Source organism: Moschus berezovskii, chromosome 26 (genome assembly GCF_049115385.1).
Source record: "Moschus berezovskii isolate FMDL1 chromosome 26, NW_MosBer_1.0, whole genome shotgun sequence".
In the NCBI taxonomy this organism is placed as follows: domain Eukaryota; kingdom Metazoa; phylum Chordata; class Mammalia; order Artiodactyla; family Moschidae; genus Moschus; species Moschus berezovskii.
The window spans coordinates 39164321-39181467 of NC_142485.1; the positions used below are offsets into that span (position 1 = coordinate 39164321).

At 46.7% G+C, this 17147-nt stretch overlaps 1 protein-coding gene across 6 annotated transcripts in view; it reads right to left on the reverse strand.

The window, feature by feature from the left end:
• Positions 1–5238: 5238 nt before the first annotated feature.
• MCPH1 (microcephalin 1) overlaps positions 5239–17147 on the reverse strand; it is a 236353-nt gene continuing 224444 nt past the window's right edge. For 4 of the 6 annotated variants that reach the window (XM_055416327.2, XM_088832541.1, XM_088832543.1 and 1 more), the window contains one exon: positions 5239–5574. In XM_055416327.2, the coding sequence (XP_055272302.2) occupies positions 5522–5574 (53 nt within the window). In that variant the 3' untranslated portion in view covers positions 5239–5521. Of the gene's footprint in view, positions 5850–5887; positions 6566–17147 lie in introns of those variants that run through there. The other 2 variants (XM_088832542.1, XM_088832545.1) reach the window with 2 other exon arrangements.

Sequence of the window (17147 nt, forward strand, 5' to 3'; positions counted from 1 at the left end):
TGTAGAATCATTGTTGGAAGAGGGTGTTTGTCATGACCAGCATGTTCTCTTGGTAAAACTGTTAGCCTTTGTCCGGCTCCATTTTGTACTCCAAGGCTAACCTTGCTTGTTAACCCATGTAACTCTTGACTTCCTACTTTTGCATTCCAGTCCCCTATGATGAAAAGAACAACTTTTTTTTGGTGTTAGTTCTAGAAGGTCTTGTAGGTCTTCATAGAATCGTTCAACTTCAGCTTCTCTGGCATTAGTGGTTGAGGCAGAGTTGGATTACTGTGATATTGAACGGTTGGATAGCATCACTGATTCAATGGACATGAACTTGGGCAACCTCCAGGAGATAGTAGGGGACAGTGAGGCCTTGCATACTACAGTCCATAGGTTGCAAAGAGGTGGACGCTACTTAGCGACTGAACACCAACAACAAAACAGTGAATCAGCAGTGCTGTGATAGTTTAAGGTGGACAGTGAAGGTCCTCAGCCACGTATAAACGTGTATCTGTTCTCCCCCAAACTCCCTTCCCATCCAGGCTGCCGTGTAACATTGAGCAGAGTTCCCTGTGCTGTCCAGCAGGCCCTTGCTCATTATCCATTTTAAATAAAGCAGAGTGTACATGTCAGTCCCAAACCCCCTAACTATCCCCTCCCCATACTCTCCCCCCCGGGGAGCTATAAGTTTGTTCTCTGAGTCTGTGAGTCTCTCTGTGTTTCGTGTATAAATTCATTCGTGTAACTTCTTTTTAGATTCCACAATAAGGGATGTCATACACTATTTCTCCTTTGTCTGACTTCACCCGGTATGACAATTTCTAGGTCCATCCACGAGTAAACACTTTAAACACACAGATCATTACCCATCCGTCGGACACTCTCAGAGCTGCACCGGTAAACCTGGCGAGCTGGCAGTTCTGTGCAGGGACTCCCCGTGTTCAGTCTGCGGTCCTTCCATCCACTGCTTTAGGTGCCTCTCTTCTCCAGAAGTGATGTGATCTCTGGATAGCAGAGTATCCACAGCTAAAGATAGAAGTCCCACAGTCCCCAGTCTACAACTGCCAAGTCCAAAAGCACTGAAATAGAGGTTTTTTGAATGAGAGGCAAAAATCTGACCCGAGTGTCTGTGAGACGACCAGCAGTTTTGTGTCCCACTCCACGTGGTTTGTGTCGTGGGAGAAACGTGAGACTGCGGCCTGCAAGTGCTCGGGGGTGGGGGTCACAGGCAGCACCGTGCTCACTGTCAGGGGAGTCCTTGGGGTGGGGGCCTGACTGGTGGGCGCAGAGAGTAGGGAGTTTGCTGGGAACAACTCGTGCGGACAGTAAAGAGGGCAGGAAGCAGGGTCCCAAGAGGAGAGCTTGCACCGCAGCTGGAGGATGAGGGGCGGGCAGGGAGAGCCTCGGCCACGCTGCAGTTGGAGACGGGGGCTCCTGGAGACCCAGAGGCTTTGTCAGGAGCAGCAGCCAGGCCCCCGATGCCCGCTGGGCGCCGACCACCCAGGAAGGGAGTGGCCTTGGTTTGAAAGCTGAGGCGGGTCTTTAAGGTGCGACCAGCAGTTAGCTAGTGATTCCAGCTGAACAGAAGATTCTTTCTTAAAGGTGATATCTGAGAGGAACAGTTCCAAGGTTGCCATGTAGCTTTAAAATGTTTTTTTATTTTAATAACTTCGGTGGTGGTTTAGTCACTAAGTTGTGTCTGACTCTTTGTGACCCCATGGACCGTAGCCCACCAGGTTCCTCTGTCCATGGGATCTCCCAGACAAGCATACTGGAGTGGGTTGCCACTTCCTTCTCCAGGGGATCTTCCCCACCCAGGGATCGAACCTGGGTCTCTTGCATTGCAGGCAGATTCTTTACCAACTGTGCCAATAACTTTATTGAGGTATAATTCACACTCTGTAAAACTTACCACGGAAAACGCACTGTTCAATGATGTTAGTAAATGGATACAGTTGTATGACCAAAATCAGTCGAGTTTGAGAATATTCCTATCACCCCAAAATGTTTGCTGTCTATTCCCGTTTCTACCCCCAGCGGCAGGAAACCACTGATGTGTTTTCTGTCTCTATAGTTCTGCCTTCTCTAGAAATGTTATCTAAGTGGAATCACACAGCACATAGTCCTTGGAGTCTGGCTTCTCTCTCCTTCCATGTTCTCGGGGATGGTTCACGTTGCTGCCTCTATCAGTTCTTTGCTGCTTTTTATCGCTGAGTAGCGATCGGCGGTGTGGATAGAGCAGGCTTTGTTTACCCATTTATCAGCTGATGGATTGCTCCTAGCTTTTAGCTGGTGTGAATAATGTTGCTGTGAACGTTTGTGTGCAAGTCCTCTTGCAGCTGAGTTTTCAGTTCTCTCGGGAACACACCTAGAAGTAGAGCTGCTGGACTACACGGTGAGTGTGTGTTTAGTTTTTAAAGGAAACTGCTGAATGACACAGCCATACCAGCGGTGCATGAGAGTCCCAGGCTCTGCACGTGCTGCTCAGCTCTTGTGTTGTCAGAATTTTTGGCTGCAGCCGTTCCTGACGGTGCATGGCGACATCCCTGTGTGCTTTCACTTCACATCTAATGACCAACGATGTTGAACATCACGAACTTAGTCATGTCTACATGTTCTGTGTGAAATGTCTTTTGGCCAGTCTTCTTGTAATGAATAGAAATTCTTCTCTTTTGTTTTTAATGTATCTGTTTTTAATTGAAGGATGATTGCTTTACAGTATTTATTTGATTCCCACCACTGAAAAGAAGTTCTTTACATAGTCTGGACACTGTTCCTTCATCAGATATGTTTTGAAAATATTTGCCTAGTCTGTGACTTGTCTTTTAATTCCATAAATGGTTTCTTTCAAACAGCAAAACTTGTACCTTCGACGAGGTCCAGTTTGTTTTTTTATGAATTGCGCCCTCAGCGTCACACATGGGAAATCCCTGCTAACCTTTCAGAACAATTGCCTGCTGTGTTTTCATCTAGACATTTTACAATTTTAGGTCAGTGGTTCTCAGCTGGGAAGTTTTGATCTCCAGGGCACATCTGGGGATACCTGAAGACAGTCTGGAGGGTCACAGCTGGTGGAGTGTGCCAGTGGCATCTAATAGAGGCCAGTAGTGGGGCTCCATGTACTGCAGTGCCCAGAACAGCCTTCAGAGCACAGAATCACCCTGTTGGAAATGCCAGCAGTGCTGCGGCTGATGAATCCTGAGCCAGTTCTAGCCCCTCTGAGTTCACTGTGTATGGTGTGAGGTGGGGATCTCTGTCTACTTCCTTTTTGCATGTGAGGTAAGGATATAAGTTTTTTTTTATCTTACTGCACTGAATTGCCTTGGCACCTTTGTTGAAATCAAGTGACCATAAATATGAAGATTTATCCCTAGATTTTCTAGTCTCTTCTCTTGATTTGCATTCTACCTTTATGCCAGTAAATTCTGAAATCAGGTAGTATAAATCCCCTAATTTGTTCTTTTTCTAAGAAATTACTTCCTCCTGTGCATTTTCATATACATTTTAGTATTCACTTTTCAAATTCTGTAAAAAAACAAAACAAAACAAAACAACTGGCATTTTGATGATTACATTATATAAATCAATTTTGAGGAAAATTAGCCCTCTTATGAATAGTCTTCTAATCCATCTTGCTATATTTCTCCAATTACTTGGATCTTTAATTTCTCCCAAAAATGTTTTTGTAGGTTTCAATACAAATTTATTCCTATTTAGTTTATTTTTAGATGAAATTGCAAATAGAGTTGTATTCTTAATTCCATTTTTGAATTATCTTGTTTTTTGATTCCTTATTGTTTCCTACATATAGTATATGTGATCTGAGATAGTTTTACTTCATTTCCAGTCTGTATGACTTTAATCCCTTTTCTGGCCTCCTCCTCTCAGTAGAATCTCTGATATAATGTTGAATAGAAGTGGTGAGAGCCACATACCTTTCAAAATTAAAAAAATTCAGAATTCTGAGACACTTTTAGTCCTATGTGTCTGGGTAAGGGGTGCAAACTTGTAGTAACTAACTTTTAGGATTGCTGGGAGGATTAAACAAGATACCACATACAAAATGCTTAGTGGAAATCCTGGCACAGACAAGCGACCTCCTAAGAGACAGCTTTTAGAAAGAGAATCCTAAGTGGCTGCTAGCAGGCAGCATCAGGGACCAGGACTCTGCTGTTAGGATGCAGACCTGCCTGGGCGGACACACTGTCTGGGTGGCCCTCTGTGGCCCCATGGCCGGGGGATGTTCTCCGTGGCTTGTCCCCACTGGGAGTCGGCACGTTTGGTCAGTTGCCAGGAACTGCTGGTGTCAGGGGAGCTCTGCCAAAGTACTGATACCTGAGCCCCAAAGTAGCCAAGCCCAGGATGCAGTGGACGACATCGTGAAATAGGACGTACGCGGTGGGAGGTAGGACCCAGGCCTGCCAGGCGGTGATGAGGCTCAAGGCTGCTGGGCAGTAGTGTTAAGAGGGGCTTGGGGGCATATGCTATGTTTACACCAAGAGAAAATGCTTCCTTATTTCCATGTGCGCTGTTGCTGCTTTCTCTATGGTTTATTCTAGACGTAGATCCCTTGTATTTTCTGAGACTTGATATTTATTTGGGGCTTCCTAGGTCATGCTAGTGGTAAAGAACCTGCTTGCCAATGCAGGAGACATAAGAGACGTGGGTTCAATCCCTGGGTCGGGAAGATTCTCCTGGAAAAGGGAATGGCAGCCCACTCCAATACTCTTGCCTGGAGAATCCCCATGGACAGAGGAGCCTGAGGGGGGCTACAGTCCATAGGGTCACTGAGAGCGACTTAGCATGCGTGCGCACGGTGTTTATTTGAGGCAGAAATCGCAGCTGAGATGAGTAACATGAGGGAACAGAATCATGAGCACCTGCAGCCTTGCTGGGTTGGGCGTTTCTCTCTAAGAGGAGCTGAGCGGCCGCGTGTGTAGGATTCATCCCGAACCCCCATTTCCTCCAGGGGACGGCGGGCATCCTGGAGGCCAGTGGAGACCCTGGTCTGTGGCAGATGGTGCTCTCCTCGCCAGAAACTAAGCTCGTAGAAGCCAGGGCTACTTCCATGGCGCTAATAATCATTAATTACAGCTCCTGACACCTGTCCTCATTAATTACTTTGAAAGGAGTCTCAGGGACCTAAGGTGCGACTGTGATAACGGACCAGTATCCTTCATACCTAGCAGATGATAACCAAAGAAACCCGGGGGGGGGGGGCGTTGTTCTTTGTTCTCATTAATAAACACAATGTAATTTCCACCCTTTATTTAACAGTACAGTGCTTCCATGACAGATTCTGGGACTTAATTATGATCATCTCTGGGACACACAGACTGGCTTTATACAGAAAAGGCCCAACAGGGGAGGGTCAGTACTTCTCTGAGACACACACTCAGACGTCAGAAAGCCACACGAAGGCGCCTCTTCATACACCACCACGTGCACAAATGTGACGACATACGAAGGCATCCTTCCTGTGGCCGAGACGAGCAGTGGGCTGCTCGCAGCTGCTGTGGGCTGAGAGGCGTCTTCATCACGGCAGCAGGTGGTTTTCAGAGGCACAGACCTTGTGCTGACTGATCGAATCTGGAGGGAGAGAAGCGGTTAGCACCGATACTGGCCCGCATATGGTAAGACAAAAATCTTATCACGGCAGTGTTAGTCGCTCAGTCGTGGCCGACTCTCTGCGACCCCGTGGACTGTAGCCCGCAGGCTCCTTCGTCCATGGTCTTCTCCAAGCGAGAATAGTGGAGTGGGTAGCCATTTCCTCTTCCAACCTTATCACAGATACACAAAACGAATTTAAAATCTTCAGTGGTCCTGGGCTTCATGGTCACACGTCTGTGTCCATGATGGCGTGCCTAATTAAAGTGAATCAGAATAACATAAAGTGAAATGAAGAGTTCAGCTCCGCAGCTGCACCAGCCACATTTCAAACGCTCGGAAACCCTGTCCTCTCAGACGCAGCACACTTGGACATGCCCTTCACGGTGGAACGTTCCAGTGGACAGTCCATGACACGGGGGACTCAAATTCTCATCTTGCTATGGCAATACTCCCTGGTACAGGGCAGAGCGTAACTAACTGCTTTTTGAGAACCACAGGAAGGGCCCTGGCCCGGGACCAGCCCCAGGTGCAGGAGAGGGGGCTAGCACAGGTGGACTTGCAGCCGGCTCCAGCAGCCCTGTGCTCTCAACACCAGACAGCTGACTGCCCCCGACCCTCCTGCGGCTGTTACGATGAGAGAGGCGTGCAGAGGGTTGTCAGCGCTGACGGACGGACTAAGTTAACTTACTGACGGAAACATTATCCAGTGGGTGAAAGACTGCGTCTGGAGGACTTTAAGAGGTCAGGATGATGAACAACAGAACATGGAAAGCTGTCACGGTTTTGAGATACAAAGCAGAAAAAATGGGTTTATTTGATGACTAAAAGATAAAAAAAACAAAACAAAAAAAAAGAGAAAAAAGGAAGAAAAAAAACAGCTCATCTTAGTTGTAGCTCAAGGCAGTGCCCCGGAATTTAAGCACAGCCCTCCAGGATGAATGCACCTCCGCACTGGTGGTCTGAGCTGGGAACTGAATCTCAGAAGGGAGGAGCGTTAATATTTGTTATACAGATCATACACATCACATAAGTGTAATTAACATAGACAGTGGAGTGGTAACAATTATCACTGATGCCACGCACACCCCTTAATTCTCTCCACAGCACAGTTAGGGGTTATTAGGATTACACTTTAACGTTACCCTTTATTCATGACATGGACTGCATTCTCCTTCTCTCAGTTTCTTACTTGTGCTTTAACTTTTCTTATAGAAGTTTTTACTTATATATTCAAATTATACTTTTATTGCATCTGGACTTTGAAATACAGGTAGAAAGGCTTCCCTAGACTTGGTTATACAATAATCCAGCCATATATTCTTCCAGATTGTAAAAACCCCATTGATTCCATTTTTTTACATTGATTTCTGAAAGGAAGTCATTTCTGAAAGCCAGAGAAGATTGCAAATAGGATGATGCTCTTTCCTACCTAATCTAAAAATCTAGTATATAATTAGCACAGAACAGATTAATAGATCAGTGGATAAGAACAGAATCTAGAAAGTGACCCATGCATATATGGGAGTTTAAGAGATGATTCAAGGTGGCATTATAAACCAATGGAGGGAATTCCCTGACAGTCCAGTGGTTAGGACTCCACGCTTCCCTGCTCGGGGAACTAAGATCCCGCATCAAAAAAAAAAAAAGAAAATCAGTGGAGAATGATAAGCTATGAAAGAGATGAGATGATTCCTTATATCCCACAATAATACAGATGGATTAATGCTCTAAACATTAAAGACTATAAGAGAATTAATAGAGTCAGGAGACTAGGTTAAAGCTCAGGGTAGGGAAAGCTTTCTAAGTGAAACCTCAGTTTAGGTGCTGTGGAGGAGTAGAGGTATTGATTCCATCCAGAATAATAATTAAAAAGTAAAATCCACAGAAAATACCATATAAATAATGATAGACAAGTTGAGAGGATTTTTATGTTTATCACAAAAGATTCAGTTCAGTTCAGTTCAGTCACTCAGTCGTGTCCGACTCTTTGCAACCCCATGAATCACAGCACGCCAGGCCTCCCTGTCCATCACCAACTCCCGGAGTTCACTCAAACTCATGTCCATCGAGTCGGTGATGCCATCCAGCCATCTCATTCTCTGTCGTCCCCTTCTCCTCCTGTCCCCGATCCCTCCCAGCATCAGAGTCTTTTCCAGTGAGTCAACTCGTCGCATGAGGTGGCCAAAGTATTGGGGTTTCAGCTTCAGCATCAGTCCTTCCAATGAACACCCAGGACTGATCTCCTTTAGAATGGACTAGTTGGATCTCCTTGCAATCCAAGGGACTCTCAAGAATCTTCTCCAACACCACAGTTCAAAAGCATCAATTCTTCGGCGATCAGCTTTCTTCACAGTACAACTCTCACATCCATACATGACCACGGGAAAAACCATAGCCTTGACTAGACGGACCTTTGTTGGCAAAGTAATGACTCTGCTTTTTAATATGCCATCTAGGTTGGTCATAACTTTCCTTCCAAGGAGTAAGCGTCTTTTAATTTCATGGCTGCAATTAGCATCCGCAGTGATTTTGGAGCCCCCCAAAATAAAGTCTGACACTGTTTCCACTGTTTCCCCATCTATTTCCCATGAAGTGATGGGACCAGATGCCATGATCTTTGTTTTCTGAATGTTGAGCTTTAAGCCAACTTTTTCACTCTCCTCTTTCACTTTCATCAAGAGGCTTTTTCGTTCCTCACTCACCTAGAGCCACACATCTTGGAATGTGAAGTCAAGTGGGCCTTAGAAAGCATCACTACGAACAAAGCTAGTGGAGGTGATGGAATTCCAGCTGAGCTATGTCAAATCCTGAAAGATGATGCTGTGAAAGTGCTGCACTCAATATGTCAGCTAATTTGGAAAACTCAGCAGTGGCCACAGGACTGGAAAAGGTCTGTCTTCATTCCAGTCCCAAAGAAAGGCAATGCCAAAGAATGCTCAAACTACTGCACAATTGCACTCATCTCACACGCTAGTAAAGTCATGCTCAAAATTCTCCAAGCCAGGCTTCAGCAATATGTGAACCGTGAACTTCCAGATGTTCAAGCTGGTTTTATTAAAGGCAGAGGCACCAGAGATCAAATTGCCAACATCTGCTGGATCATGGAAAAAGCAAGGGAGTTCCAGAAAACCATCTATTTCTGCTTTATTGACTATGCCAAAGCCTTTGACTGTGTGGATCACAATAAACTGTGGAAAATTCTGAAAGAGACAGGAATACTAGACCACCTGACCTGTTTCTTGAGAAACCTGTATGCAGGTCAGGAATCAAAAGTTAGAACTGGACATGGAACAACAGACTGGTTCCAAATAGGAAAAGGAGTATGCCACAAAAGATTAGAGTTTATATTAAACAATCAGTGTAAAACAATGTGGAAAAGAGAAACAGCCTGATGTCAAAGCAGGCAGGGGAGAAGAACAGCAGTTCAGGAGCTGCAAGTCCCCGCTAGGTGCTCATGAGGATCTTAGCAATTCGCACACACCTTAAGTAACAAGGTCACCAGATAGGGAAAACATGGTTCAAGTCTGGAACTGGTGAGGATGTGGGAATGAGGAACATCAAAGTACTGTTAGAGTGCAACCCAGTGAAGGAGTGTGCATCGAAATTTAAAGGACACACACTCCAGGTTTCAGTAATTCCCCATCTGTGAATCTATTTTACAAAAATACTCCTGTCTGGGATTGGGCTAGACTAATTAGAGCTTAAGACAGTCTCTTAAAATTGAATCACTCCAACTAGAACACACACACATAGAGTTTACAATAGCAGAAATAGTGGAAATAATCCCAAATATAAAATCGTAAGGAGTGTATAAATTAATCACAGCACCTCTGATGGTTAAAAAGAATGAAGCAATTGCATCAAAATGGAATGATCTTCTAGATCCAGAGTTGGATAAAAGCTCATGAATGTGTGATTCTCCGTTTATGGAGAACAAACCCTCAATGCATATGTTTGTATATATTTCTTTGTATGTAAATATGTTAAACCTGAGAGAGACAGCTTTGTCTTTAGTGTAGCTACTTTAGGGAAGGGTAGTTGGATTTGGGGATTTTATGTATTTCTCTGCTGTCTGGTTCCTTGACCATGAAATCAAGTGTCACTCTACATATCCGTCCATCTATTGTGGCGGGCAAAAAAATATTGGCTGCAGAAGGATCCAGCTTTAAATTCAGATAAAACAAAAGCCACAAGAAAGTCTGTGGCTAACCCCTCGGCCCTCTGGGGCGGTGCTGCCCGAGGGGTTTGCCCCGGGACCCCCGAGCAGGGTGAGGGGCACGTGGTGGCGTGCGCGGTGGGGGCAGGGAAGCACGTGAGGAGCGGCCCGAGCGCCAGGCCAGCCGCGTCCAGGGGGCGCCTCCCAGCTCCACGTTCCCAACTGTAAACACACCCGGGGAGAGGGATTGCTGTCCAAGTTCATTTGGCATCTGAAGACAGCCACGTCCCCAAATTCCAGTGTCATGTCAGATGTACGATCGTCAAACACCCCATAAAACGTGACCACGAGACAGATGTTAGCGCAGTGCCAGTCCCCGCCAGCCGAGAGGGAGACAGATTGTACACGAGCGGCTCCCATGAAATTGCAATTGGAAAGAAAGAAAACCAGGTTTTGTTTGTTTTCAGCAGAGCTATCTCGCAGGTCTTGGCACACATTATGTGCACACGTTCAAGTTCACTGGCCATGCTTCTGTGTGGTCGTGTGGTTGGGATGTTGAATCAACATGCCGCCAACGCTTTTTCTTTTTTTTAAGGGTGGGATGGATAAGTCCCTTTATAGAACTAAGACTCCGGTTGCCAACAGCCAGATGGGGTCTGGTGTGTAGAGTTCAGGGACCCTCAGGGCCCTGCTGGGAGCTTTATCTTGACAAAATGAGCCACAAATTTTAGGGCTGGGAGATAGCAGTATCTGTGTCAGCTTGTGACTGTGCAGGGCTTCCCTGGTGGTTCAGATGGTAAAGAGTCTGCCTGCAATATAGGAGACGTGGGTTCGATCCCTGGGTTGGGAAAAATCCCCTGGAGAAGGGAATGGCAACCCATTGCAGTATTCTTGCCTGGAGAATTCCATGGACAGAGGAGCCTGGCGGGCTACAGTCCATGGGGTTGCAGAGCATGACACAACTGACCGACTGACACTTTCAAGCGATACTTCCTTCTCTCTGCGGTGCGGAGTGAGGGTCCCTGACGGGTGCTGTAGGTCGCCAAAGTCCTTTCTGATGCTGAGCCCGGCCCGTGTTTCTCTCTGGACCCACACCAAGCATCCCCGCCCCACCCCCCACACTGTTTCCTCTTCTGAACAAGCCAGGCCCTTCTCTACTTCTCCATGGGTCCTGAGTTCCAGGCCCTCATGGTTCTCCCGGGCGCTCGGAATCCAAGGCTAGGACTCCCCTGCCCCTCTCTTCTGTCCTCACAGCACAGCGTCCAACCTGCCAGAGGGTGCGGCTGGACTCAGCAAGTTTATTCAACATCTGACAGCTGCCCAGCACCTCCATCACTATTACCCTGGTCTTAACCATCACTAATCACCCGGATCTCTGTAAGAGCCGAAGGTCACTCTCTGCTTCTCTTTAAACACACGTCTTAGCCCATTTCCCTTTCTTAAAATCCTCTGGTGACTTCTGCTCAGTCTTAGAACACCACACAGCTGACCGCTGTCCACGCGGCCTGTGGGCTCCAGGCTCTGCGCCTCCTCCCTGTCATCCCCTGGATCCAGGGGCTCTGCCCACCTCTGACCCTTGACCCTATTGTTCCCTTAGCGCCACACAAGCCCATCCGGCCTCGGCGAGGAGCCCAGCTCACTGTCTCGCTCCACATTCACAACCTGTTTTCTTCACAGTGTTTATCACCAGCAGGATTTTAGAAGATGTTGTCTGTCATCTTTAAAGTATCAGTCCCCAAAGAGCAAGGGCTGTATCTGCCTCGTCACCTGCTATTCCAGGAGTGCCAAGAACATGTTTGGCACATGGAAGATGCTCAGCAAATACAAACTGGGTGCATGAATGACCTGATGCCATGCAGAGTATCTGAAGGAGACACTCTAACCTAGCAGGTCTCAATCTTTTTTTCTGCACTGATATTGGGGTACAGATGTTCACTTATCTGATACTTAACCAAGGGTACAGTATGAATTTGTGCTGTCTTAGACAAGACTGTCTAGTTTATTCCTAGCATGCCAACTTTTCCTTTCCACCCAAGATCCGTGAGTGAAAAGATATCTAGGGCTAGCCTTGAGTTCACTATTTTTTCTATTACATTTTATATTTTATTTCTGGGCATGGGAATGCTAATGATTTTAGTAAGTGCATCTTAAGAATCTTGCTGAATTGATTATAACCATTTCTTGACTCTCTTCAATTTTTCTATGTATATACTGCATCATAGGCAAATACGTTGTACATTTTTTTATACTCTTCATCGTTTAGGAAAGTTCTCTTATTCCTAATTGTTGCTCTTGTTTTTAATCATGAGTGGGTATTGGATTTTCCCTAATGCTTTTCAACATCTGCTGAGAACAATCAATGAACTAGAAGAAAAGATTCAATGATATTTGTTTCTACATTCTGCAGTTAAACCTTACCTGATTATATGTTTCTTAACATACTGCTAAATTTAATTTGCCAATATTTAATTTTGGATTTTTACATCCATCTTCACAAATGAGTTTGGCCTACTTGTGTAAAATGAAATGAAATAGCTTCTCTTTTCGTTTTTTCCTGCAATAATTTGAGATGTTTGGTAAAACTTCTGTTAAAACCATCTAGGGGAAGGTGGTGACGATTTTTTTGTGGTGAGACAGACATAGGCCGAAAGTTACCATTTAAACTGTTTTAAGTACACAGTTCAGTGGCATTAAGTACATTTTACAACACTGTGCCACTGTGACCAGTGCCCGTGTCCAGAAGTATCTTACAATCCCAAACATAATCTTTGCGTTCATTACAGTAACTCCCCATTCCTTTCCCCCCTCCTTCCATACTGAATTAACCTCTGTATTTCTGTCCCTATGGATTTGCTTATCCTTAGGTATCTCATGAACCCGGAATCATGTGGCGTCTGTCTTTTTGTGATTGGCTTATTTCACGTGAACGCAGTGTCTTCAAGGTCCATTCGTGCTGTTGCAGGTTTCAGAAGAGCCTTCCGTTTTAGGACCAAATTATATTCTGTTGTTTGTCTACATCACATCCGTTCATCTGTCCGTGGACACTTGGTTGTGTCCACCTCTTGGCTGCTGTGAATAATGCTGCTGAGAGTCGTCAGCGGGCTGGGTTTCTCCCGAGGCCTTGCCCTTCTCTGTCCTCACGTGGCCTTTCCTCTGTGCATGCACCCTGGTGTCCCTTCACCTTCTATAAGGTCGCTGATCCAGGTGGACTTGGGCCCACACTTACAGCCTCCTTCCACCTTAATCACCCCTTTGCAGGCCCTGTCTCCACACAAAGATACAGCCTTAGGTGCTGGGGATCAGGACTCAATGCACGACTTTGTGGGGACAGAGTTCAGTTCATACACGAGCTCCATGACTTGGGGAGTCAGTGGTGAACATCATAAAACCTAACATCTAACAACAACAAAACTGCAGGCTGTGAACTACAGGCAAAAACAGGCTGAACTATAGGCAGCGTCACACTGGGAGACTGAGCCGTGGAGCTTCTTTTGTTCTTTAAGCCCCAGCCCCTCGAAGACACAGGGCTGTGGTTACAGACGAGCCCTCACCCCTGAGTGGGGCGTTGGGGGTCTGCTGTCACGCACAGGGCAGCCTCGTGAACCTGGTGCTACCCCGGTGCTCAGCACTGCCATGTGAGAGGCCAGCCTGAGCCCCACACGGCAATGACGTTTCCAGTGACAGACTCAGAGAGGCTACCCTGTGCACAGTGCTTCCTGTTCTGAGCTGAATATGTGGCTGGCGATTAGGTATGCTATATAAAATACGGTCTAATTTTTCTGCTTTTTTCTTTTCTAAAGTGAGGCTTGAGGACTGCGCCTTGGCTGGAAAGGTACAGAGAAGGGTCTTCTCTTTCCCAGTTTGTCCACTTGCCTTTAACCTTCGCATCATGGATAATGTTCACACCCAGTGATGGGAGTTCAACTGGTGTAAATGTATTAATGGGGCTGGTGGGAGTGGGTGGGCAGGGAGATGGTTTAGGAAATTTCAAAGATGATCGTCTAGGACTACTGGTTGAGCAATGAATACCATTAAAGGGAGAGCTTAGAAATGCACTTTCTGAGCACACTCTTTCTGTATCTTTCCAAGGCTAATGCTTAATTTCTCAAAATATACATTTATTTACTTATAATTTATATTTAGTTTATTACTGTTAATAACTATTAAGGTACTGTAAACTGCAGCTAGCAGTTAAATTTTCTTTTTAAACCAACTAATATATTTTTAAAAAGCCTAAAACACACGAGATGTTGAAATGATAAAGCTTCATGAATCGGTTTCAGTTCTCATTCATTCCTGTCCTGGTAGATTTCATGCATTTGGAGACCAACTCAGAACACAGAGAATTCATCTTAGTGTCTGAAATTCTACCTTAACCTTCTGCAGTGCTTTCTGCACGGTGGCCAAGCTCAGGTCCCCAAGGCGGGGAGCAGGCGCGGGCCGACCTGCCTCCTTGCTCCTCATCTCGCCTTTCTGCCTCCACCTCTCCACGTCTGGCTCTTTGTTTGTGTAGTGGAGAAGTGGCCTGAGACGCTCCGAGGACCCCTGATGGACTCGACGTGAGCAGCAAGCCGTCGGTCCGGGGCTGTAACAAACGCCCTGTGCAGAGCGTGCAGCTCTGGGCTGCTCTCTGCTCTGTCCTCCAGGGGCGGGGCCCTGCCAGTAGTACAAGGCCCACACACTATCGGGGACCTTTTTCCTGAAAACACTGACATGGAGAGACACTCAAATCAAATGCTGTTTTATAAGTTATAAGGAAATCATGCCGAGGCGAGACTTTTTTTTTGGCAAGGCTGTTGAGACTATTACATTATGTTCCCACACTAGCATAAAATGTATGTTTTATCACTTGAACGTAGACCAGACTGGAAAGGGCGCCTGAGACGGGAAATGTCTTATGAGAAGGGCCAAGCTCAACCTGATAAGACCAGTGGGGATAAAAGGAGGGAAAAAAGGCCACAGCTCAGGCCACTGACCCTTGATGGATGCCCCATGGGCCCCTGCCAGCCCCCACGCCAGCGGGGACCCCAGACCTGTTGTTCCTTGACCCCGTAACCTGGGAACAGTGCTCTGTGGGGGTGCAGGGAGCCTAACTCCTGGGAAGTGCTTCAGAAAGTAACAGGTTGTACCAAGATCAGGTAAAGGTAACTTTCAGCTTCCTGGTGCCGGGAATCTGAGTTTTGTTTTCCTGTTTATTTCCATATGTATTCAAGCTCCACAAGAGTGCTCTCTCTCAGAAATCCCCATTCCCCTCTGGCTGAATGATTCATCAAGAATCTTGGCGCAAGTGTGCTACTGTTTCAGGGAAAGCAGGCCCTGGGGAATGGCTCGGGAACACAGTCGGGACCTGTCCAGTGGCCTCGGCAGAAGGTGGCTCGGCCGATGTGAGCTTCTGCTTGGAGCAAGTCATGGTTTAGGTTTCACGTGTGGAGCCCGAAGTGGAGATGGTTTAAGTTCACGCTGTTCTAGGCCAGCAACACCAGGCGGCGGAGGGATGGTGTGACAGTTTTGTGTGTTTTTTTTTTTTAGAAAACATTAAAAAACACTGGGGCATTGTTTCTAAGCTACAGTGAGGGGATAGAAGGTCTCTCTGACGCCTCACAGTGCTCGCACGTCAGAGGTCACGGTGAGTGTCCACCTTCCCTCTGCTGAGAGGCTGATGCCAATGCCCCCCGCCCGTGTCCAGCCTGTGCGACTCTATTCTCTGTGCTGTTTAGTTGCTCCATCTTGTCTGATACCTTGTGACCCCCTGGGCTGTAGCCCGCCAGGCTCCTCTCTCCGTGGGATTTCCCAGGCAAGAATACTGGAGTGGGTTGCCATTTCCTTCTCCAGGGGATCTTCCTGACCTGGGGGATCAAACCCGTGTCTCCTGCATTGGCAGGTGGTTTCTTTACCACTTAATCAGTAGGAAAGCCTTTGACTCTATTGCTGCTGCTGCTAAGTCACTTCAGTCGTGTCCGACTCTGTGAGACCCCATAGACGGCAGCCCACTGGGCTCCCCCGTCCCTGGGATTCTCCAGGCAAGAACACTGGAGTGGGTTGCCATTTCCTTCTCCAATGTGTGAAAGTGAAAAGTGAAAGTGAAGTCGCTCAGTAGTGTCTGACCCTTAGTGACCCCACGGGCTGCAGCCTACCAGGCTCCTCCACCCATGGGATTTTCCAGGCAAGAGTACTGGAGTGGGTTGCCACTGCCTTCTCCGTTGACTCTATTAGGCCTGCAAAAACAAAGACCCCATAGAATATAGGAATAAATGCAAGGTACTAAATAAACCTTAGAATCTTTAGTTTGGAAAGTAAATTACAAATGTGAAAAGCTACTTTCAAGATTTTAAAAGCAGTTTGAATAATCAAGTCTCAGGGATTCTAGCTCACACAGCATCTGACCGTATAGTTGGAACAAATTTAGTTGATAAGTTTATAAATTTGTGATAACTTAAATGTCACAAAAATGACATTTAAGGTGGTGCTTTAACATGGTTTTAATTTCACAACATTTTGAGAATGAAGTATCCACTGGGAGTGTTTTTGGTGAAAGCTAATGGGAAGGAGAGCAGTCTTCAAAAGTGCAGGCACTTTTCTGCCAAAGGAGCGGGACTGACTCTTCTGTGTGGAGGAGGGTCTCGGGGCCCCAGGGCCCTGGACACTGCCCCCTGCAGAGGGGGGAGTTTGCATTCCTGAGCTGTCGCCTCTGACCATCCTGTTGATTACTGTCAGTTACAGAAGGAACTACACTAGGTCCACAAAGAACCAGGAGACCTGCACCTGGTCAGAGAATAAAGAATTAGCCTTCAAGGCAGGAGACCCAGGTTCGATCTCTGGGTCGGGAAGATGCCCTGCAGGAGGGCATGACAACCCACTCACATATTCTTGCCTGGGAAATCCCACGGACAGGGGAGTCCGGTGGGTACAGTCCACGGGTTCACAAAGGGTCGGACATGACTGAGCGATTAATACAAACAAAAAAGGCGATGATCTAGACTGTGTGTTCTGTAGGTCTGTGCATATGTGGAGAGACATAAAAATGAAATCTCCTTCACGTGCACAAAGCTGGAGCTCCATTCAGAGGGAGATGCAAACACACTAACAGACCACATATTTTTCAAGTATGTAACACTCATCGATGAGGCTGGGGAGACAGCCAGCGTGCAGACTGGGGCAGCGGGACTGATGTTATGGCTGAGGATTTCAGCATGCGGAGAGCCAAGGATTCCAGGACACACAATACCCGGATGTTGCCAAGGGCACATGCAGACGGTGTGAGCAGTGACAAATCAGAAACGGGACGTGGGTTATGGGAGAGGAGAGAGACAGAAACGCGGGCCCGCAGCTGCAGCTCTGAGACTCAAACAACGCCAAAGGGCCCGAGGACATGGCAATCCGGGCTTCAAGCAGGGAG